We start from the raw sequence: 21,235 nt of genomic DNA on the forward strand, positions 1-21,235 counted from the left end.
ATCGGGTGGTCAGGCTCGCTGACTTGGTTGAGACATGTCATCGATCCCAATTGCGTGGATCGATGCTCATGATAGCAATCACTGGATTGTCTTGTCCAGACTCGATTATTTACAGACCGCCGTCATATAGCTGGAATATTGCTGAGTGCGGCGTTAAACAACAAACCAACCAACCATATCAACCGGCTCTATGGTTACTGAGGGGTTCCACGGACCCTGACTGGCCCAAATGGGACATCTACAAGAGCGTTAGTCGGTTCTTTTCGTATCTGGCTCACTAGAAGCGAGCTATCAGGGACAGTATCTGAAATGGACCCAGAGACATCCGTATTGTGGCAGGGTGACCAGGGATGAAGTCAACATCTTCATCATCGTCCAGTATCTCCTCCAGCCCGTTACATCTGCAACGACAACGATTGGTCAGTAAATCAGTATCACTGGTCAAACGTTCGATCTTGACAGTCACATGCTAATGCACATTTATTAATATTGTAGTATAAGGGGAGGTAACTTGTGGCACATACATGTACGGGCTTGTACGGGCAGTGTAAGGGGTAACTCTAAAAGAATGTAGAACGAATATGGCGGACGAAGGTGATGCGTTGCTAGGTAAGCGGGTGCACGGAATGACTAGAATGGAGAGGGGAGTTTGACTGTTAGCACAGTTGGATGTGTATAGTAATGAAATAAAGACGTGTGTGGGTTGTAGCAACGTGAGTTCTCTGGGGAAGTGTGTGGACCACACACACAAACACACATACATAAACTCACACATACCGCACAAACACAAAGACACACAGATACCTACCCGTGAAGATCAAGGGTAGAATAGGTCTGTCAACGCGCTTGTTGGCGGGGAATTAGCGGGGAATCAAGGACAAAATCGACATCACTGTCCCGGAACGTTTTATGCACAACATTTAAACAATATACAACAAATACACAATGATCGGAATACCTGCTCTGACAACACAAACACATGAGGCGAGCGGAGCTCCAGCTCAACCTCAGGACGATTCCTACGAGTGGCACATCCTGCTCGAGGTCGTCCCTACACCAGCACTCTGAATACCAAAGTGACTTACAGTTACTTACTTACTTAAATTAGGAATTTAACGTGCGCTTTCCGACATATGCGTATTTCGCGCACGGGCCCGTCAGGCCATTTGGTGTTTGGTCGAAAAGGGTTTGTCCAAAAAGGTGAGGCTCTTTAGGCTCGCTTACTTAATTTGGAGAACAAATTTGGAATATTGAAAAATGCCAAGCAAAAGGGGTGTGTGTGTGTGTGTGGGGGGGGGGGGGGGGGGGAGGGCTAAAAGGAGTTTGTGTGTTTTTATAGCTTTAGAATTTTAGGGTTTATTGGCAGCTTGTTTGTCGTTCTTTTATTTTTAAATGCGGCCAATTGCAAGTAGGCCTGTTTTGATTAGATATATGCCTAGTGCGTTAAGGGTTTGTAAGTCATTTAGGGGGTTTAGTACCGTTGCTAGTGTCATGTGGTTGTTGCAATTTAGTGTGCATTGAAGCGTTGTTCTGTGTTGCTGGTAATGTGTGCAATATAGTATTACGTGTTCAGGCGTTTCTTTTAAGTTGCAGTTGGGACATTTACCGGTTTGGTGTTTTATAATTTGGTGTGGGTGGGAGTTTAACAAAGTGTGGCCTGTTTGTAGTGTAGTTATTACTGTCAAGTGTTTTGGTTTTAAGGTGGATTTTTGGTTTTATGAGTGGCTTTTGTTGCAGGTGTTTTAGTTTGCAATCAGATTTCTGATGGTTATTTTGCCACTTTTGGAAGATTTTCTCCTTTGTGATACTTTTAATTTCGTTTTTTAATATTGGTTGGTTGATGCTTACTTCTTCTAATGTTAGTGCTGATTTGGCTGCTTTGTCTACGTGTTCGTTGCCAAACACTCCAACATGGGCAGGGATCCAAACTATTTCTATTTCTACGTAGATTGTTGGCGCTTTTAATTATCTGTTGTATTAGTTTTGAGCGCTTTTTGTGTTTTTGATTTTTATTGGCTGGAGCCCACTTAATGAATCTGAAAGGATTAGGGTTTTTTGGTGTCTATTTATTTGATCGCTGTGCAGGGCTAGTACTATCCCCATTAATTCGGCTGTGAAAATTGATTGATTAATTGGGAGCCTATAGGATTATGACTAACAGTGTAATAGTAACACATATATAGTAATGAACAACAATGGACAGACAATGACGTTGCTCTGGACATGGGACTTCTGGGGGTGATGAACCGACACAGCTCAGGGTATGAACAATTCAGGCAATAAATGTCATACTATAAATAACAGTAATTAACGGGAAGGGATGTAGTGGCCCAGATTGGCTGACAGTCAATATACAATGAAATGTTAGTGAGGATTAACAACGGGGATTAGGGTCTAATACATAATGACAATTAAGTCATGGAGACATGCACATGTCACGGCTACAGGGTAATTAGCCTTTGGAATCGAATGTTTTTCAGACAATGGTTGTTGTCGTAAATCAGTCGCTATGACAGGTCTGTTAATATGCCATCCGAAAAACTGAATCTGTAGTCAATCGTGATAGTGTCTTATATTGTTCAAACTGACTACGTTTTCTTGTTCACAGGTTCCTGAAAGTGTGAACATCACTGTGCCACTTTCTGTATACATGTTATACCTGGCCCGTGAAGATCGGGGGTAGAATAGGTCTTCAGCAACCCATGCTTACCGTAACAGGTTGATGCATGTCATCGCATCCCTATTACGTGGATCGATATTCTCATGCTGTCAATCACTGGATTGTCTGGTCCAGACTCGATTATTTACCGCCGTCATAATGCTGGCATATTGCTGAGTGCCTCGTTAAACAGCAAACAAACAAAACTGTACGGTTCTGATCTCACAGGAAGTTGTCTTCCATGAAAGCTAAGCCCGTGGGTATTCTGGGCAAGAATACGTCTCCGGCAACATATGCTTGTCGTTTGGATGGTCAGACTCGGTAAATTGGTTGATAGTGAGTGCGGCGTTAAACAACAACCAAACAAAATCATATTTCAAATGATATATGAAACTTTGTTACATAAATTATTCATGACCCGTTTATAACATCAGAACGTACGTTTACATATATGGTTTGAAGTTTTCTGACCAAAAACTGATTTATTAAATATATTTTTGTGAAGACGTTAAGGTATGTCAGGACACTTACACAGATACTCTCGTTAGCCCAATTCATTTTACAAATCTTTTAAAACCTACGCGTAAGGTGTTGACAAGGGTCGTAACGTTGGCGTATCTTGGATTCGAACCAACTGTGAACACAAGGATACAACTTTGCGCAGCGATTTGCAACCAACATGTCACCCGAGCTCTCTGAGTTACTAAATGTATATTTAAAAAAAATAACTTTTAACTTCTTTACCTTGAAACACTCAAAACAGGGAGTAAGGTACTCAGCGTGGCTGCCACACTTCCACCGAACGATTCATACAATCTCAGAATAAGACTTCGTGGATCCTCCTCGGACTAAAAATACAATGAAAATGAAGCAAAAGATGTAACAAAATACATAGCCATATGAAGGGTGGCTGGTAAGTCTACTGTGAACCTTTAGTTTGCATGTATTATGTACAATATGTTCAATGCTTACAGGCTGCATTTAAATCAAATACATAACCAGGCAGCATATTTGATGATGGACAACATTGGCAATAGCTGTCATCAAGTATTTTCAACTGAAAGGGTTAGCATATGCGGACATGTTGCAACTTTTGGGAACGATGCTGCTTCCTTTGCTATCGTTAAGAGTGAGTGAGTTTGGTTTTACGCCCTTTTTTAGCGATATTCCAGCAATATCACGGCGGGGGACACCAGAAATGGGCTTCACACATTGTACCGATGTCGGGAATCGAACCCGGGTCTTCGGAGTGACGAGCGAAAGCCTTAACCACTAGGCTACCCGACCTCCCCTATTGTTAAGAGATGGTAAGCGGGGTGCGGAGTTCAAAGGTGTGTTGTTGTTTGGGTTTGTTGTTTGTTTTTTTGTTGTTGTTTTTTTTTTTTTTGGGGGGGGGGGGGGGGGGGGGGTGAGGCGAGCCTCGAAGATGATACAAGATCAGGAAGACCAAAAACGATCGGGTTCATCATCTGTCGTTTTTAAGTAGACCCAGCCGGTGCGTCGTGGACTCACCACTATTAGTAAAAGAGTAGTAGAAACATTTGACGTCTCCTCCAAAGTATGGGAGTTACGATCATCTTAGCTCTAAGATCGCTTTGTGCAAGTGGGCCCAGGACAATGAACCGGCACAAGTCGCCATGGCATCAATAGATGACAATATCCGTGAAGATCCGGGGTAGAATTATTATAGGTCTTCAGCAACCAATTCTTGCCGTAAAAGGCGTCTATGCTTGTCGTAAGAGGCGACTAACGGGATCGGGTTGTCAGGCTCGCTGAATTGGTTGAAGCATGTCATCGATCATAATTGCGTCGGTCGATGCTCATGATATCAATCACTGGATTGTCTGGCCTAGATTCGATTATTTACAGACCGCTGTCATATAGCTGGAATATTGCTGAGTGCGGCGTAAAACAACAAACCAAACCAAAACAAATAGATGACTGTGGCTTTAGACACATTGAACACTCTCCGTATTCACCAGCTATGGCACTGTCAGATTTCTACCTCTTCCCAAACTGTATGGCAAACATTATGTGGAGGACGTTTTACACCACGAGGAGGAGGTCTTCTACACCAGTCGCTTCCAGTCCATCTTCCCGAGGCAAGAGAGTTAACTGACTTTAAAAGTCCAGTTTCCTCCACCCTTGCCGAACTAGGCTGGAATTACTGGGCACGATCGTAGCGCCACCAGTGGCTATTACCAGTTATGTCCCTTTTAAGCCTCTCCTATGGACCAATCAGATTCCACTTCTCTCATCACTTGCGTTTGCTTCACACAAAGTGGTGGCGCCGAGTCAGGACGATCTGATCGATAATCAAGATCTATATTGTGATAAAACGGGTCTTACATCGCGAAAAGCATCAAATTTCGTGAGCACCTTGATTAAAAGCATGAAAAGATGTGGAACATATCTGCTGACAACGAGTTGGCGGTGCACATGCTTTGCAAATCCTGCAATCGACCGAAATCTTCACGACAGTTTACGAACCGGATTTCGATTTCGGTGCGCGATTTTGATTGGACTATGCATAGACTTGTTAGTCCAGCTAAAATGTAACTCCATAATACCAGCCTAGTTCGGCAAGGGTGGAAACTGGACTTTTATAGTGAGTTAACTCTCTTGTCTCGGGAAGATGGTTCCAGTCAGGATCAAACAGATTAAGGTTGGCGACAGCAGTGGTGAATAGGGAAATAAGGTAAGGGTGGTGCATTGTGGATTTGTTGCGTCTGACAAGAGTAGATACCGAAGCTTTGAAATATTTAGTGAACAACGCGAGCATACAGGAGAGCTCAGCGTGGTGAATAACTAAATGTTTAAACTATCGTGTAACAGGGGAAACTGAACTTACAACTTTCACAGTTTCCAGGACAACCTGATTTGTATCCAACCGGAAGAAGCTGACGCCATGTGTTGGGAGATTGAAAGCGGGGCTAGGACGCAGGTTTAGAGGAGAGTTCAGGTTGTATGCTTCTTGAATGACCCCGGCAGCTTGAAATGTACCTATACAAAAGAACAGTTCATATTCTTAAATAAATGGTTACGTTCATGCCATTATGTAATATATATTTAATCAGAACAGGGTAATTTCAATAAACAGAAATATGCCCAATTCAGAAATATGCCACTAGATTTAGGACATATATAGAACCAGTTTGTGTTTCATAAAAACTATAACTTTACGATAAACCAAAAATATTCAATCCGAGGTTAGGCGGACAGGTGTAATGTGAGAGGAAAGCCCAAAGCGAGGCAAGTCGTACTCGTTTAACGCCCAGGGAAACCAGAGCAGATACACGGTACTGACAGACCAAGGATCGTGATCAGGTTTAATCTGGGATTTGAACCAACCATCAGCGGATCCTGTTTAGGCTAAGGTACGCAACTCTGCAAGAAGTACGATCCACTGGTACCACCTCGCTGCTATTTCGGGTTCCAAGTGGGATTAGAGTTACATAGACCACTATGTCTTACCTTCAATCACCTGGTTATGCTCCATGATTCACAACACTGCCTATGCTCCAAATAGACATGATAAGATTCTCACATGTGATTTTCAATCTCATTAAAATCAGAACTTAGTTCTCGCTACCGCTAAACAAAGATCTGAAGACATCCTATTAGGGGGCACGTCAGAACGAGCTATCATCCGACCAATCAGAGCGTCACTTACCAGATCATGAAAGTGACAGTCGGAATGTGATTTCTAATCCTACAACCTCGAAAACATTAACACGGGATATTCCGAACGATAGATACGGGTTTAACGACTGAATGCATACAATCTAGACCATCTATTAGCCATTCCAGAATGTTTTTTTGTTCAGGTTTCAAATTTGTAATGGAGAATTTGTCAAAATATGTTTCGAAGGGTAGTCGCCAATTTGAAATTAGTGCCGTAAAGCCCGAGAAAGCTGCCTTCTGATTGGTCATTCCATTGGTCGATCAAAGATCGCGCAAGGTCGGTCTGACGTGACCCGTAATGGGATGTCCTCAGATATTTGTTTAGCGGTACCGAGAACTAAGATCTGATTTTAATGAGATTGATGTGATTTTCAAACTCAGTTACTCATGCGTTTTAATTAAACGTTTCGTTCTACCTGTATAAGGCATGACTGCATATGTAAACTCGTGGTCTCCGATGTCACAGCTGGTGTCGGGGGCTGTGGGTGATCTCAAACTAGAAATAAAATAGAAAGTTGAGTGAGTTAGTTGAACATTATGGCAGGATATCATTGAGTGTCAAATTCATGTAGAAGAAAAGCCCCCAGCTGAGCAGGTCTTAGATTCTTTGGAGAAAGCGACGAGCAAGGGTATTTTGCCGACAAACCAAGAATCAGGAATTGACGAAGGTGGAGAGTAATTATGGTGACGATGATGAAATGTCCTGCTTACTTACAGCGAAAGCCGGAGAGTTCCGCCGACACACGAGTAGCCATATTTGCTGTCATTGAGGAGCGCCACCCCGCGGCCGTGTTCAGATATGTCAGCCCATTTGTGTCCACAGACCTGTTACAACAATACATACACGCAATGCATCAAACTGACAAGGTGAAACAGTTTAAATATGTGTTCTCTTAAAATTACATCATCCTGGAGGCCTGTAAAGTAAGTGAACGATTGCCTTGCCTTTGCATGTGCTTGTGACGGGTGTCCCGGGTTGAGCAGGATACGCCAACCTTTTGCTCAACATCTTTGTTGGTTTGTTGTTTAACGCCGCACTCAGCAATATTCCAGCTATATGACGGCCTCAACATCTGAGTGAGTGAGTTGTGGTTAACGCCGCTTTTAACAGTATTACAGTTATATCACGGCGTGTCAGCTTAATGTGGGAGGAAAGCCCGAAGTGATGCAGGTCTCAGACTTTTACCACTTCGGTGAACCCCACGAGCACGGGTATGGTGCTGACAAACCTAGAAACATAATCGGGACGAACCGGGATTCGAACCCACGATCATAGGTTTCTTGTTCTCCCAATGGACGCAACTCTGCACAGCGAATCGCGGCGCCTTAGACGACTGGGCCACCCGTGGCCCCTGCTCAATATCTAACATGAGTACTATTTGATAGAGACGTATAAACACATGCTGATTTCATGCTATGGTTGGACTCGTACAAATGACTCTGCTTTCAGAAGACATTTCTTATGATTAATTTGGAAATGGTTTTGTCGTTTTTGTTTACATACCCTATAAAGTGTGAGGCTTTCACTATCTGGATTCCTATTAGGACCACTCCCGTCATGTACAGTGTCCTCTGCTTACCTCATACTTGGCAGAGTCCCAGGAAGTGTTGTAGTGTGTGGGTCTCTGTAGATGGCCAAACTGGATCTCGTACGTGGCCTGGGATGACGTCATGCTGGTGGGGAACTCGACCTTCAGGAACTTGTGGCTCTCGTGCCAGCTCACCTTGGATAGGGGTAAGAATAGTTATAACATGTATATGTACAAATGTATACAGATAGTTGCACAGTGAAGTACACCTCTGGAGGGACTTGTAGCTCTTATGACAGCTCACCTTGGATAGAGGTAGGGGGTGGTTATAACATGTCATTTGTTTGTTGTTTAACGCCGCACTCAGCAATATAACAGCTAAATGACAGCGTCTGTGAATAATCGATTCTGGACCAGACAATCCAGTGATTGATATCATGAGCATTGATCTACGCAATTTGGTTGGTTGGTTGGTTTGTTGTTTAACGCCGCACTCAGCAATATTACAGCTAAATGACGGCGTCTGTGATTAATCGATTCTGGACCAGACAAGCCAGTGATTTATATCATGAGCATCGATCCACGCAATTGGGATCGATGACATGTATCAACCAAGTCAGCGAGCCTGACCACCCGATCCCGTTAGTCGCCTTTTACGACAAGCATAGTCGCCTTTTACGGCAAGCATGGGTTGCTAAAGACCAATAGAAGACCCAAGATATCCACCATGGTTGCATACTCAGTTGGCACCGCATCGTAATTCCTCAGCTCTCACCTGAGTGTTGAATTTGATGTAGGGACACTCTGCGTCCAGAATGATGGACTGTGTCACGTGACTGCTCTCACTGACCCGCACGCACACCTGGTCACAACACATACACACTGCTGAATCAGGTAAATATACAGACAGTAACTTAGTATTGTTGAAATGCTGAGGTAACACACCAAAATGACATATACTCATGTAAAACCAACCTTCAACGGTGGCATGTTGTCATAGCACGTTTGTCTTCAGGAAATCCTACATGTCCAGAGGGGCCACGGGTGGCCCAGTCGTCTAAGGCGCCGCGATTCGCTGTGCAGAGTTGCGTCCCTTGGGCACGCCAGAAACCTATGATCGTGGGTTCGAATCCCGGTTCGCCCCAATTATGTTTCTAGGTTTGTCAGCATTATACCCGTGCTCGTGGGTTTCAACGAAGTGGTAAACGTCTGGGGCCTGCATCACTTCGGGCTTTCCTCCCACGTTAACCTGACACGCCGTGATATAACTGGAATACTGTTAAAAACGGCTTAAACCCAACTCACTCACACTACATGTCCAGAAAACAAATATTTTCTGAAACAAATTATTTACCCAACCCCCTAAGAAAATGACAAGATCGAACCCCATGAAATACTAACACAAAACACCAACATAAGCGATTGAGAGACACACTGGTGGGATACCATTACGATCATACACACTGTGCTAACACTAGGGCTACAAGGCAGAAATTTTATTATTGACAAATGTCACGATTACAATTGCTAAAACACTATCATGGAATATAATTAAATGTAAAATTATTTCAGTAATTTAGAAATCACGAGAATCTCTCACGAAGGGGCGAGGTGATTTTATTTCTGGAATCAACAAATTCAAGTGATTTCTCCAAATTAAATAACTGAGTGATGTGAGGTGAAATGGGGTTTAACGTCGCGTCCAAGATTATTGCACTTATATAGCGACGTGCATGTACGTGTGTGTGTTTGTGTGGCTGCTTGTACTAGTCCGGACTGATGCCGATTTATAGTGCTAGCAAACTGAGATACCATGCCGCAGTTTAACATGAATACCCACTCAGACACAGTATACTGACTCCGAGCCGACCAGTCCTTGTTTTAGCCCCTTAATGCCGAGCGCCAGACAGGGTAACAACAAGTACCATCTTTTAACGTCTTTTGGTATGACGCGGTCGGGGATCGGCCCCGGACCTTCCGCTCTCCGGGCGGACGCTCTACCACTAGACCACTGAGGCGGTCACGAATAACCGAGTGAGAATGGGTTTAAGCCACATTTAGTAATATTTCAGAACTATTACAGAATCAGAATCTCGGACTTAAATCATGTGGTTTATGGTTGCTAAATAACGTTTCTATAATAATTGTACATAATGAGAATAATGACTTAGAGTTCAATCACTTATAGTATAGTAAACTACGGTTATAACGAACTAAAAGGGACCACTAATTTTAGTTCGTTATAACCGTAGTTCGTTATTAGCATATATACAGCATAACTACAGCAAATAGTCGGGACAAAAAAGTAGGTTTGTTTTATCCGTCAGTTGGTTATAAGCGTGTTCGTTATAAACGTAGTTTACTGTAAAGTAAACTACGGTTATAACGAACTCAAATGGGACACTAATTTCAGTTCGTTTTAACCGTAGTTGTTCTAAGCATATATACAACATCTATACAGCAAATGGCCGGGACCTAAAATTAAGTTAGTAATATCCGTCAGTTCGTTATAAGCGTGTTCGATAAAAACGTATTTTACTGTACTTGTTTTTCGGGCAATGGCCACTGAATTCCTGGCTCAGAATCAGCTGCAACAACGACATCATAATGAGTTTCTGTTACTTAGTATCATATAAAATTAATCATGTACACGTACCTTCACGACAGCTCGAACTGGACCATTCTCCACCACCGTGGCAGGTTTCACGACATCGATAACAATCCGTCTAAAATTAAAATTGGTTCACTGATATAACGGCGATTTATTAAAGCCGATGATAGGTCTTTGCACAGACGTCACGTGACGGCATAGGGTCACAAATAAGTTCGAGGACCCTCCTGGGTCACGTGATTAACCCTCTGTCATACATCAAAGTAGGAGTGAGTTGGGTTTAACGCCGCTTTTAACAGTATTCCAGATATATCACGACGTGTCAGCTTAATGTTGGAGGAAAGCCTGAAGTGATACAGGTCTCAGACGTTTACCACTTCGGTGAAACCCACGAACATGGGTATGGTGCTGACAAACCTAGAAACATAATCGGGGCAAACCGGGATTCGAACCAACAATAATAGGTTTCTGGTGTGCCCAAGGGACTGCACAGCGAATCGCATTGCCTTAGACGTCTGGGCCACCCGTGCCCCCGCTTCAATTAGAAGAAAGTGATGAAGATTGTAAACGTGAAAACTCGATTACAATGTATACGAATAACTGTCTACGAACCAAGGGACCCGTGAAGATCCGGGGTAGAATAGGTCTTCAGCAACCCCTGCTTGCCGTAAAAGGCGACTAACGGAATCGGGTGGTCAGGCTCGCTGACGTGGTTGATGCATGTCATCGATCCCAATTGCGTGGATCGATGCTCATGATATCAATCACTGGATTGTCTGGTCCAGACTCGATTATTTACAGACCGCCGTCATATAGCTGGAATATTGCTGAGTGCGTCATAAAACAACAAACTAACCAACCAACAAACCAAGGCCCATGTCGAATCACACGGTATACGAGTGGATGCGTTTGGGTTAATGGCGCTTTGAACAGTCTTTCAGTTATACTTCAGCGTATCCGCTTGATGTGGGAGGGATGCCCGTAGCGATGCAGGTCTTGGACATTACCTACGTTGAATCATAATCAGGTGGGATTTGGGATTCGAACCACGATCCCAAGTGTCTGGCATGTCAAGAGGGTTTCAGCTCTTCACAGACAATTGCTGCGCCTCAGACAACTGCGCCACACATTGCCCAGCAACAAACACGCCCATGTGTACCGTGTTTGCAGGTTGAAATCCAGACTGTCCCAGGCATCTCTATATAGAGGGAAATCGTCGTACATCACTAGTTGATTACCATGGAGACCGGAGTTCAGGAAATTTCTGAAACGTAGATGCAAATGCATTTGTAATTATTATTTCTTTTATAAGTTAAACATAAACGATATCTCCTCTCCGTTCCACTATACATAATCATTAAAATTATAAAGAGATTTGGGCGAGTTCTATTTAACAGTATTTCATGGTCAGTTATGTTACAGCTTGTTATCTTCAAGTTGGAGGAAGGCCCGAAGTGGTGCTTCTATACTGCCACAAATCCTCAAGTCGCGATAATAAAATCGCTATGAAAAATACAGTCGTGAGATGAATAATTGTATATAAAGTTTCGAAATATCGGTGATCACTCATCGAATGCGTCTAAAGTCGATCATTAGCGTCATTAATATAGGATGAGATACATCGATATAGGGGCTATGATCTTGTTGGTTTTGTTTGGAAGTTGCTAGTTTTCTGAGTAGAGACACAAACTTACTTTGCACTCCCCGTCTTCCGCAGACCCACAAGGCGGCCATACGTGTCTACAGTGGCGGACACGAGACGGTTACTCAAGCGGATGAGGCCATCCTAAAACGTTACAAGGACATTTGGACACCGGAAAGAAGGAGATATATTTAGTACGTCATGACACACGTTCGATCACCATTACTGCTGATAACAACATGGGTGTTTTAATCACAATAAAAAGGCTTCGTATTAATCGTTGAAGATGTGAGTGAGTGAGTGAGTGAGTGAGTGAGTGAGTGAGTGAGGTTTTGCACTCTAATACGAATATTGCAGTAAAGTCACAGTTTGGGTTTTGGGTTGTGTTTTGTTCCTTGTTGACAAAGCACTCGGGGAAATTCCACGTATATGACTGCGACCTGCAAATGGTCAAATCTTGGCAAGACAATCCAATGATTGATATTGTGAGCACCATCAGAGACTAGGATGACACGTCATCATCCAAGTAACAGAGCATAACTGGGGTTGAGCAAAGCTGGGGACCAATTCCAACCCGGAATAGCCACAGCTCGAGAAACCGGAATGGGTTCACCATAATGTTCATGTTGAAAAATGTGTTGACAAATGTGGACATATCTGCTCCTGCTGGGGAAGCCCAGTAAAGGTATAAGGCTTCCCGAGCAGGAGATGAGAAGATATGTAGACTCACCTTCCCCACGGTTGCTGTAGCAGGGCGTGTAACCTCACACAACTGTAGGCTGCATAGTCCACAACTTGGTGCTTGTACAAGCGCTGACATGATAAACCACATATGTGTACGGTATAAGAAAAACTGATATTTACTTATACTAAGAATAAGCTTATAACATTGCATAATTCATATATCATTTAAAACAAAAATAACCGTCATAATTCATATTATGTTACTAAAATCAAGAATAATATTGAATAATCGATATGTTACTTCAACCAGGACAAACTTTGCCTGATATATTACTTACACCGAGAATAACCTCGCATTGATATCATACTTAAACAAAGAATAACCGTTCATTGTTATGTTATTTTAACAAAGAATAACCTTGAATTGACATCTTACTTGAACCAAGAACAAAGAATAACCTTGTATTGATATGTTACTTAATACAGACAATAACCTTGTATTGATATTTTACTTGAACCAAGAATAACCTTGCATTGATATGTTACTTAATACCAAGAAAAGCCTTGTATTGACATCGTACTTGAACCAAGAAAAACCTTGCATTCAGGTATGTTTCTTAATACCAAAAAAAACCTTGTATTGACATCGTACTTGAACCAACAAAAACCTGGCATTCATGTATGTTACTTAATACCAAGAAAAACCTTGTATTGACATCGTACTTGAACCAAGAAAAACCTGGCATTCATGTATGTTACTTAATACCAAGAAAAACCTTGTATTGACATCGTACTTGAACCAAGAAAAACCTGGCATTCATGTATGTTACTTAATACCAAGAAAAACCTTGTATTTACATCGTACTTGAACCAAGAAAAACCTGGCATTCATGTATGTTACTTAATACCAAGAAAAACCTTGTATTGACATCGTACTTGAACCAAGAAAAACCTGGCATTCATGTATGTTACTTAATACCAAGAAAAACCTTGTATTGACATCGTACTTGAACCAAGAAAAACCTGGCATTCATGTATGTTACTAAATACCAAGAAAAACCTTGTATTGACATCGTACTTGAACCAAGAAAAACCTGGCATTCATGTATGTTACTTAATACCAAGAAAAGCCTTGTATTGACATCGTACTTGAACCAAGAAAAACCTGGCATTCATGTATGTTACTAAATACCAAGAAAAGCCTTGTATTGACATCGTACTTGAACAAGAAAAACCTGGCATTCATGTATGTTACTTAATACCAAGAAAAACCTTGTATTGACATCGTACTTGAACCAACAAAAACCTGGCATTCATATATGTTACTTAATACCAAGAAAAACCTTGTATTGACATCGTACTTGAACCAAGAAAAACCTGGCATTCATGTATGTTACTTAATACCAAGAAAAACCTTGTATTGACATCGTACTTGAACCAAGAAAAACCTGGCATTCATGTATGTTACTTAATACCAAGAAAAGCCTTGAATTGACATCGTACTTGAACCAAGAAAAACCTGGCATTCATGTATGTTACTTAATACCAAGAAAAACCTTGTATTGACATCGTACTTGAACCAAGAAAAACCTGGCATTCATGTATGTTACTTAATACCAAGAAAAACCTTGTATTGACATCGTACTTGAACCAAGAAAAACCTGGCATTCATGTATGTTACTTAATACCAAGAAAAACCTTGTATTGACATCGTACTTGAACCAAGAAAAACCTGGCATTCATGTATGTTACTTAATACCAAGAAAAGCCTTGTATTGACATCGTACTTGAACCAAGAAAAACCTGGCATTCATGTATGTTACTTAATACCAAGAAAAACCTTGTATTGACATCGTACTTGAACCAAGAAAAACCTGGCATTCATGTATGTTACTTAATACCAAGAAAAACCTTGTATTGACATCGTACTTGAACCAAGAAAAACCTGGCATTCATGTATGTTACTTAATACCAAGAAAAACCTTGTATTGACATCGTACTTGAACCAAGAAAAACCTGGCATTCATGTATGTTACTTAATACCAAGAAAAACCTTGTATTGACATCGTACTTGAACCAAGAAAAACCTGGCATTCATGTATGTTACTTAATACCAAGAAAAACCTTGTATTGACATCGTACTTGAACCAAGAAAAACCTGGCATTCATGTATGTTACTTAATACCAAGAAAAACCTTGTATTGACATCGTACTTGAACCAAGAAAAACCTGGCATTCATGTATGTTACTTAATACCAAGAAAAACCTTGTATTGACATCGTACTTGAACCAAGAAGAACCTGGCATTCATGTATGTTACTTAATACCAAGAAAAGCCTTGTATTGACATCGTACTTGAACCAAGAAAAACCTGGCATTCATGTATGTTACTTAATACCAAGAAAAACCTTGTATTGACATCGTACTTGAACCAAGAAAAACCTGGCATTCATGTATGTTACTTAATACCAAGAAAAACCTTGTATTGACATCGTACTTGAACCAAGAAAAACCTGGCATTCATGTATGTTACTTAATACCAAGAAAAGCCTTGTATTGACATCGTACTTGAACCAAGAAAAACCTGGCATTCATGTATGTTACTTAATACCAAGAAAAACCTTGTATTGACATCGTACTTGAACCAAGAAAAACCTGGCATTCATGTATGTTACTTAATACCAAGAAAAACCTTGTATTGACATCGTACTTGAACCAAGAAAAACCTGGCATTCATGTATGTTACTTAATACCAAGAAAAACCTTGTATTGACATCGTACTTGAACCAAGAAAAACCTGGCATTCATGTATGTTACTTAATACCAAGAAAAACCTTGTATTGACATCGTACTTGAACCAAGAAAAACCTGGCATTCATGTATGTTACTTAATACCAAGAAAAACCTTGTATTGACATCGTACTTGAACCAAGAAAAACCTGGCATTCATGTATGTTACTTAATACCAAGAAAAACCTTGTATTGACATCGTACTTGAACCAAGAAAAACCTGGCATTCATGTATGTTACTTAATACCAAGAAAAACCTTGTATTGACATCGTACTTGAACCAAGAAAAACCTGGCATTCATGTATGTTACTTAATACCAAGAAAAGCCTTGTATTGACATCGTACTTGAACCAAGAAAAACCTGGCATTCATGTATGTTACTTAATACCAAGAAAAACCTTGTATTGACATCGTACTTGAACCAAGAAAAACCTGGCATTCATGTATGTTACTTAATACCAAGAAAAACCTTGTATTGACATCGTACTTGAACCAAGAAAAACCTGGCATTCATGTATGTTACTTAATACCAAGAAAAACCTTGTATTGACATCGTACTTGAACCAAGAAAAACCTGGCATTCATGTATGTTACTTAATACCAAGAAAAGCCTTGTATTGACATCGTACTTGAACCAAGAAAAACCTGGCATTCATGTATGTTACTTAATACCAAGAAAAGCCTTGTATTGACATCGTACTTGAACCAAGAAAAACCTGGCATTCATATATGTTCCTTAATACCAAGAAAAGCCTTGTATTGACGTCTTATTTGAACCAAGAATAACCTTGCATTGATATGTTACTTAATACCACGAATAGGGCCCATAAGTAGGTCAGGGGACTACGCGAGAACTTACACTGTTTAGAACTTGACATGCTACTAAAATGAAGAATACACTTGCTTAATTGGTATGCTACGTAAAGAAAGAATACCTTCTCATAACCTGGGGCTACTCCTTAACCACTGGGCCACCCAACCGCCCCATAAACCTGAGGTACATTTACATACATTTATAAAATATTTGTCTCCGTTGTCAGTTGGTGTATTAAGCCTGATATCGATATCAGCGGCGTCTGAAAAGCGAACCCCTGCAGTTATTTGCCATTGTACATACACAGTTAAAAGGTGACGACGATGGATATATTTCATTGTTTTGTTTGTTGTTTAACGCCGCATTCAGCAATGTTCCAGCTATATGACGGTGGTCTGTAAGTTATCGAGTCTGGACCAAACAATCCGGTGATTGACATCATGAGCATTGATCTACGCAACTGGAATACGATGACATACATCAACCAAATCAGCGAGTTTGACCAACCGATGCCGTTTTTCGCCTCTTATGACAAGAATGGGTTGTTAAAGGTCCATTCTAACCCTGATCTTCACGAGAGCTACGATCGATATAACATTAATAGTCCTTTACCAAAGTTGTTGCCATGGTGATCTGTCTGTAGACTGTTGCCCCATGAACATTCTGCTGGTACCCTCACTACTTGTGTCCTGGGCCATGACAAGGAATTAACGACGGTTATTTCTCCGCAGTCAGTGGTCGTACCCGTCGTTTTCTGGCAACGTCACACAGAAGGTTTCATCATTTCATATGGACAATACTAACATAATACGTATCACCTTTATCTGTTTGCTCAAAACACGCATTGTAAGTGGATAATGTTTGAAGTCTTCGACAGGCATTTAGATGTTGAAATAATGATACAGGACACTTTCTATGGATAGCACGACGTTTCAGAGCTACGTGATGTTTCTTCATCAGTAAGGGCACAGATATATGTACATAGATAGCAGGTGAGTTTAAATTGGCTTTAACCTCGCGTCCAAGATTATTGCACTTATATAGCGACGTGCATGCACGCGTGTGTGTGGCTGCTTGTACTAGTCCGGACTGATGCCGATTTATAGTGCTAGCTCACTGAGATACCATGCCGCAGTTTAACATGAACACCCCACTCAGACACAGTATACTGACTCCAAACCGACCAGTCCTGTTTTTAGTCCCTTAATGCCGAGCGCCAGACAGGGTAACAACAGGGTAACAACAAGTTTTGGTATGACGCGGCCGGGGATCGAACCCCGATCCTTCCGCTCTCCGGGCGGACGCTCTACCACTAGACCACGGAGACGGTCACAAAGATAACAATATAATGGCAAAGTTAATTAGGTGCATTTGTAGCTTTATACATTCATACATTTTATATATATATATAAAATGTATATATAAACTCTGTAGCATTCACCTGATAAGATGAAGGAGCATGAAGTACATGTAGCTCTGAAACGTCGTGACAAAAAATATATGAAGTTGCTACCCATAAAAAGTGTCAAGTATTCATGGATGATGTTTGTTAACATCCCTTTTGGATTGATATTTAAACATAATAAAGTGTTTATGATTTTACAATGCAGTAGAGGAACGAAATTCTCATGTTCAGACTATAGAAATACGGTGTCGCTATGTAATTTAGAAGTGCATCATCTCAAATATATTTCATGTTAATTGTATTATATCAACCGTAAGAAAAAGACGAGACAACTTTATTTTGCTTCGCATCAGTACTACGTCATTTCAAATGCAATAAATGTGCTTATTGTTAAGTCCAATTTTGTATGAAGACGATATTGGTCGTACCTCTGTCTCGGACAATTCTAGTGAGCCGTTGTCTCCCTTTAGTAGACCTGCAGCGAACAGACATATACAAAACAGCAAGATAGAGTGACTGGGTGCATTGGGTTTAACACCGCTCTCAAAAGTATTTCAGTTACATTATGACGTGCCAACATAATGTTGGTGTAAAAGCCCGAAATGATACATGTCTCAGATGTTTACCACTTTGAAGTAACCAACGAGCACGGATAGGGTGATGACAAATTAATGACAATAATGAGGATGAAATGGGGATCAACAAACTGGTTCCTGGTACGCCTAAGGGACACAACTCTGCACAATCAATCGCTGAGACTTAGAGAACTGGCGTCGCAAGAGATATCCTATGCTTGATTGAATATTGGATATTCTGGGTGGCATGGGGGTGTTCCAGAAAACAAATTGGAAAAAGAAATTTGTATCTGGTTGTACATAAACCTTCTTGACTTTATGCCCTGAATCATTTATGCTGTGGCGCCTCTTTTCAGGGAAACTTAATTGAATTTCTTGAAACAGTGGTGATTGAAAAGATATTCTGACAAAAAAACACATAAGGAAGTGCACTTTATCCATTGACAACTAGGGTTATGGAATGCATATCCCGGGCAACCATACAATTCCTGTAGGACCCACTCCGGCATATTTACCAATCACCGAATTATACGTCCCAAGGACATTTGTCTACTTAGAACTATATTTGAAATGTTTTCGTAATAAAACAATACGGTGCAAATTGTGAATATGTTCTCCTCTCCTCCTCGCTTCATATCGTCATAGTCATAGTTATCATAAACATCAGGTACCAATTTTATCAAAGAGCATGATAATAATAAGTAGTTACCATTTGTTACACCGAGAGGAGCGTCACCGTTGATGTGTACATCCGCTGACTGTACTGAGCTATTGAGTTCCGAGTTGTCGTGTAGCACTTTCTGTCTCACTGAATGACAGCACTGTATATATAATGGTAAATATCTACCATTATTCGCAACCATTACAAAAGTAAGGACATCCATATTAATTGTGTTTTCACTTCTCAAAGCTCATTTACAGAGTCAGGGTCAATCAGTAGAAGTTGTTTGACATTCAGGGTTACAATAGTATTGTATAGTTTTGACAAAGACATATGTAGCCGTAGAGAGGATATGTACAAATTTGACGCATAAATGACAAAAATTATATCTGGTGCAATTCCCTATTTTGACTTGTACCGTATGCTTCCGCGTTTTTCATTTCAGGTGAACAACTAACTTTTTCATGTGTTTGTGACAGATGTCACCGGTGAGTAGAGATACGCTTACATTATTTGTGAACACCTGGTGTCATCACTCATTGATAGATTATTCCAAACATTAAAAATAACTTCGGGCGAAAGTTTTGTTTTAAGTGGTCCTTATATTTGAATTGTTGTTTTAATGTTATACGATCTGTTGAAGATACGGTGGGCAAATATGTCTGGTATAATAATGAAATCAAAATTGATGCCATTGGTAAGTCTATTTACTTTCCTCAGTGGCATCAAAAGGGTACAGCATCTATAATGACTTTATTCATGACACATGGAAATTATATGATTTTGATGAATTTGTACACAAATGTAGTTTGAAGAGAGACCTTTTGACCTATCAAGGAGTAAAACTTTCAATAGCCTGTAATTTACAGAATAACTAGGAGCTATAACTTGTGACGTGTTCCATGAGACATGTACATAACTTGACATTCCTAAATCATCTCCCTGTGTGATCTAGATAGGTTTAAAAAAAAGTACATCATCTAAATACAAATAGCTAACACCCATACTGCGATATGATATATCCAAAATAAACAATAAAACGGCTAGTAGGGCATCTTAAGGAGCCCTATAATACCCTAAATTTATAAAACTTTAGTGTGACAGTAAATGGGAAGATTGTTTTAAAAAACAGAACACAGATACAAAGTGGATATAGTTTAACCTTTCGGCAAAAAGGTGTACACAAAGTACTGAAATAAGATGGTTTCCGTCTAAAGTTATAAATAATATTTTAAGTACTAACTGTTATTTATTTAATATCGGATATGTTGAATCACCAGTTTGTTCATAAGGTAATGGCTATCTGAAACAACTGCTCGTGTATTATGTAATTGTGACTATGCTGTTGAAATATGGAAGAAAATTTCAGATTGGTTTCGAAACTATACAGAAAGCAGAGTTAATTTTAGTAATGGTCAATTGTACACCTGATAAAAATTGGGAACATCCGTAAACCATGTAATCATAACGTCTGTCGAGAGTTACTCACCTTCAGTATATAGGTAAGAGCAATCTGACAGAGGGACCCAGCGACTCGCTCTATTTCTGAAAATAACCATGAAACTATTCAATTAGTTTCCATGTGATCATTAACATAGTATTGACGTACAGTGTAGTTATGACAAGATACATGTAAATTATATATTAACGTAATTGGCTACAATGTGTAATAGTCGACGAATGAGTGAATGAGTTCATTTTAATGCCGCATTGAACCGTATTTCAGTTATATCACAGCGTGACAAATTATTATCGGGAAAAACCATAGATACGCATAGGTTTAAGATGTTTATTGCTGTGTAACACATGAGAACGTTCCAGTCCATGGACTGTCACGTTTATCGTTTTTGAAAGATTTTTCCACCTCTATGCGGTGTACAATGTATATTCGTTTGTAATTGTCTGGTAGCCGGGTTACTAGTTACCCGTTACAGGTTCTACTACACCAAATCAGCCTTCAGTGCAGATCGAGAGATATCTGCAGGCTTTGATTGGAGGATATTGTGTAAGCTTTTTATGTCTTTTAAATGTACATCCATCCAGTTACTAAAACTGACCATGTTTTTCTTTATTTAGTACTGTCTTTTTCAACATGATGACTTATGCTGAGTGTGACCACAGCTATTTTCAAGTAGGTGACATTTGGTGCGAAACTGGGAGTGGTGTGCTTTGCTTCCTGT

At 40.5% G+C, this 21,235-nt stretch overlaps 1 protein-coding gene across 2 annotated transcripts in view; it reads right to left on the bottom strand.

Moving 5' to 3' along the window:
• Nucleotides 1-60: 60 nt before the first annotated feature.
• LOC124139040 (alpha-mannosidase 2C1-like) overlaps nucleotides 61-21,235 on the bottom strand; it is a 62,561-nt gene continuing 41,386 nt past the window's right edge. For both annotated transcript variants that reach the window (XM_048383525.1, XM_048383526.1), the window contains exons 19-33: nucleotides 20,545-20,600; nucleotides 19,104-19,215; nucleotides 18,248-18,294; nucleotides 17,027-17,168; nucleotides 12,856-12,938; nucleotides 12,178-12,269; nucleotides 11,643-11,747; nucleotides 10,529-10,598; nucleotides 8,648-8,734; nucleotides 7,924-8,067; nucleotides 7,059-7,168; nucleotides 6,760-6,839; nucleotides 5,511-5,662; nucleotides 3,404-3,507; nucleotides 61-401 (exon numbers count right to left, since the gene is read on the bottom strand). In XM_048383525.1, coding sequence (XP_048239482.1) covers nucleotides 278-401; nucleotides 3,404-3,507; nucleotides 5,511-5,662; nucleotides 6,760-6,839; nucleotides 7,059-7,168; nucleotides 7,924-8,067; nucleotides 8,648-8,734; nucleotides 10,529-10,598; nucleotides 11,643-11,747; nucleotides 12,178-12,269; nucleotides 12,856-12,938; nucleotides 17,027-17,168; nucleotides 18,248-18,294; nucleotides 19,104-19,215; nucleotides 20,545-20,600 — 1,508 coding nt within the window. In that variant the 3' untranslated portion in view covers nucleotides 61-277. The remainder of the gene's footprint in view (nucleotides 402-3,403; nucleotides 3,508-5,510; nucleotides 5,663-6,759; nucleotides 6,840-7,058; nucleotides 7,169-7,923; nucleotides 8,068-8,647; nucleotides 8,735-10,528; nucleotides 10,599-11,642; nucleotides 11,748-12,177; nucleotides 12,270-12,855; nucleotides 12,939-17,026; nucleotides 17,169-18,247; nucleotides 18,295-19,103; nucleotides 19,216-20,544; nucleotides 20,601-21,235) is intronic.

The sequence above is a fragment of the Haliotis rufescens genome, unplaced genomic scaffold (assembly GCF_023055435.1).
Source record: "Haliotis rufescens isolate VD_foot unplaced genomic scaffold, xgHalRufe1.0.p SCAF_49, whole genome shotgun sequence".
NCBI classification, from domain to species: Eukaryota; Metazoa; Mollusca; class Gastropoda; order Lepetellida; family Haliotidae; genus Haliotis; species Haliotis rufescens.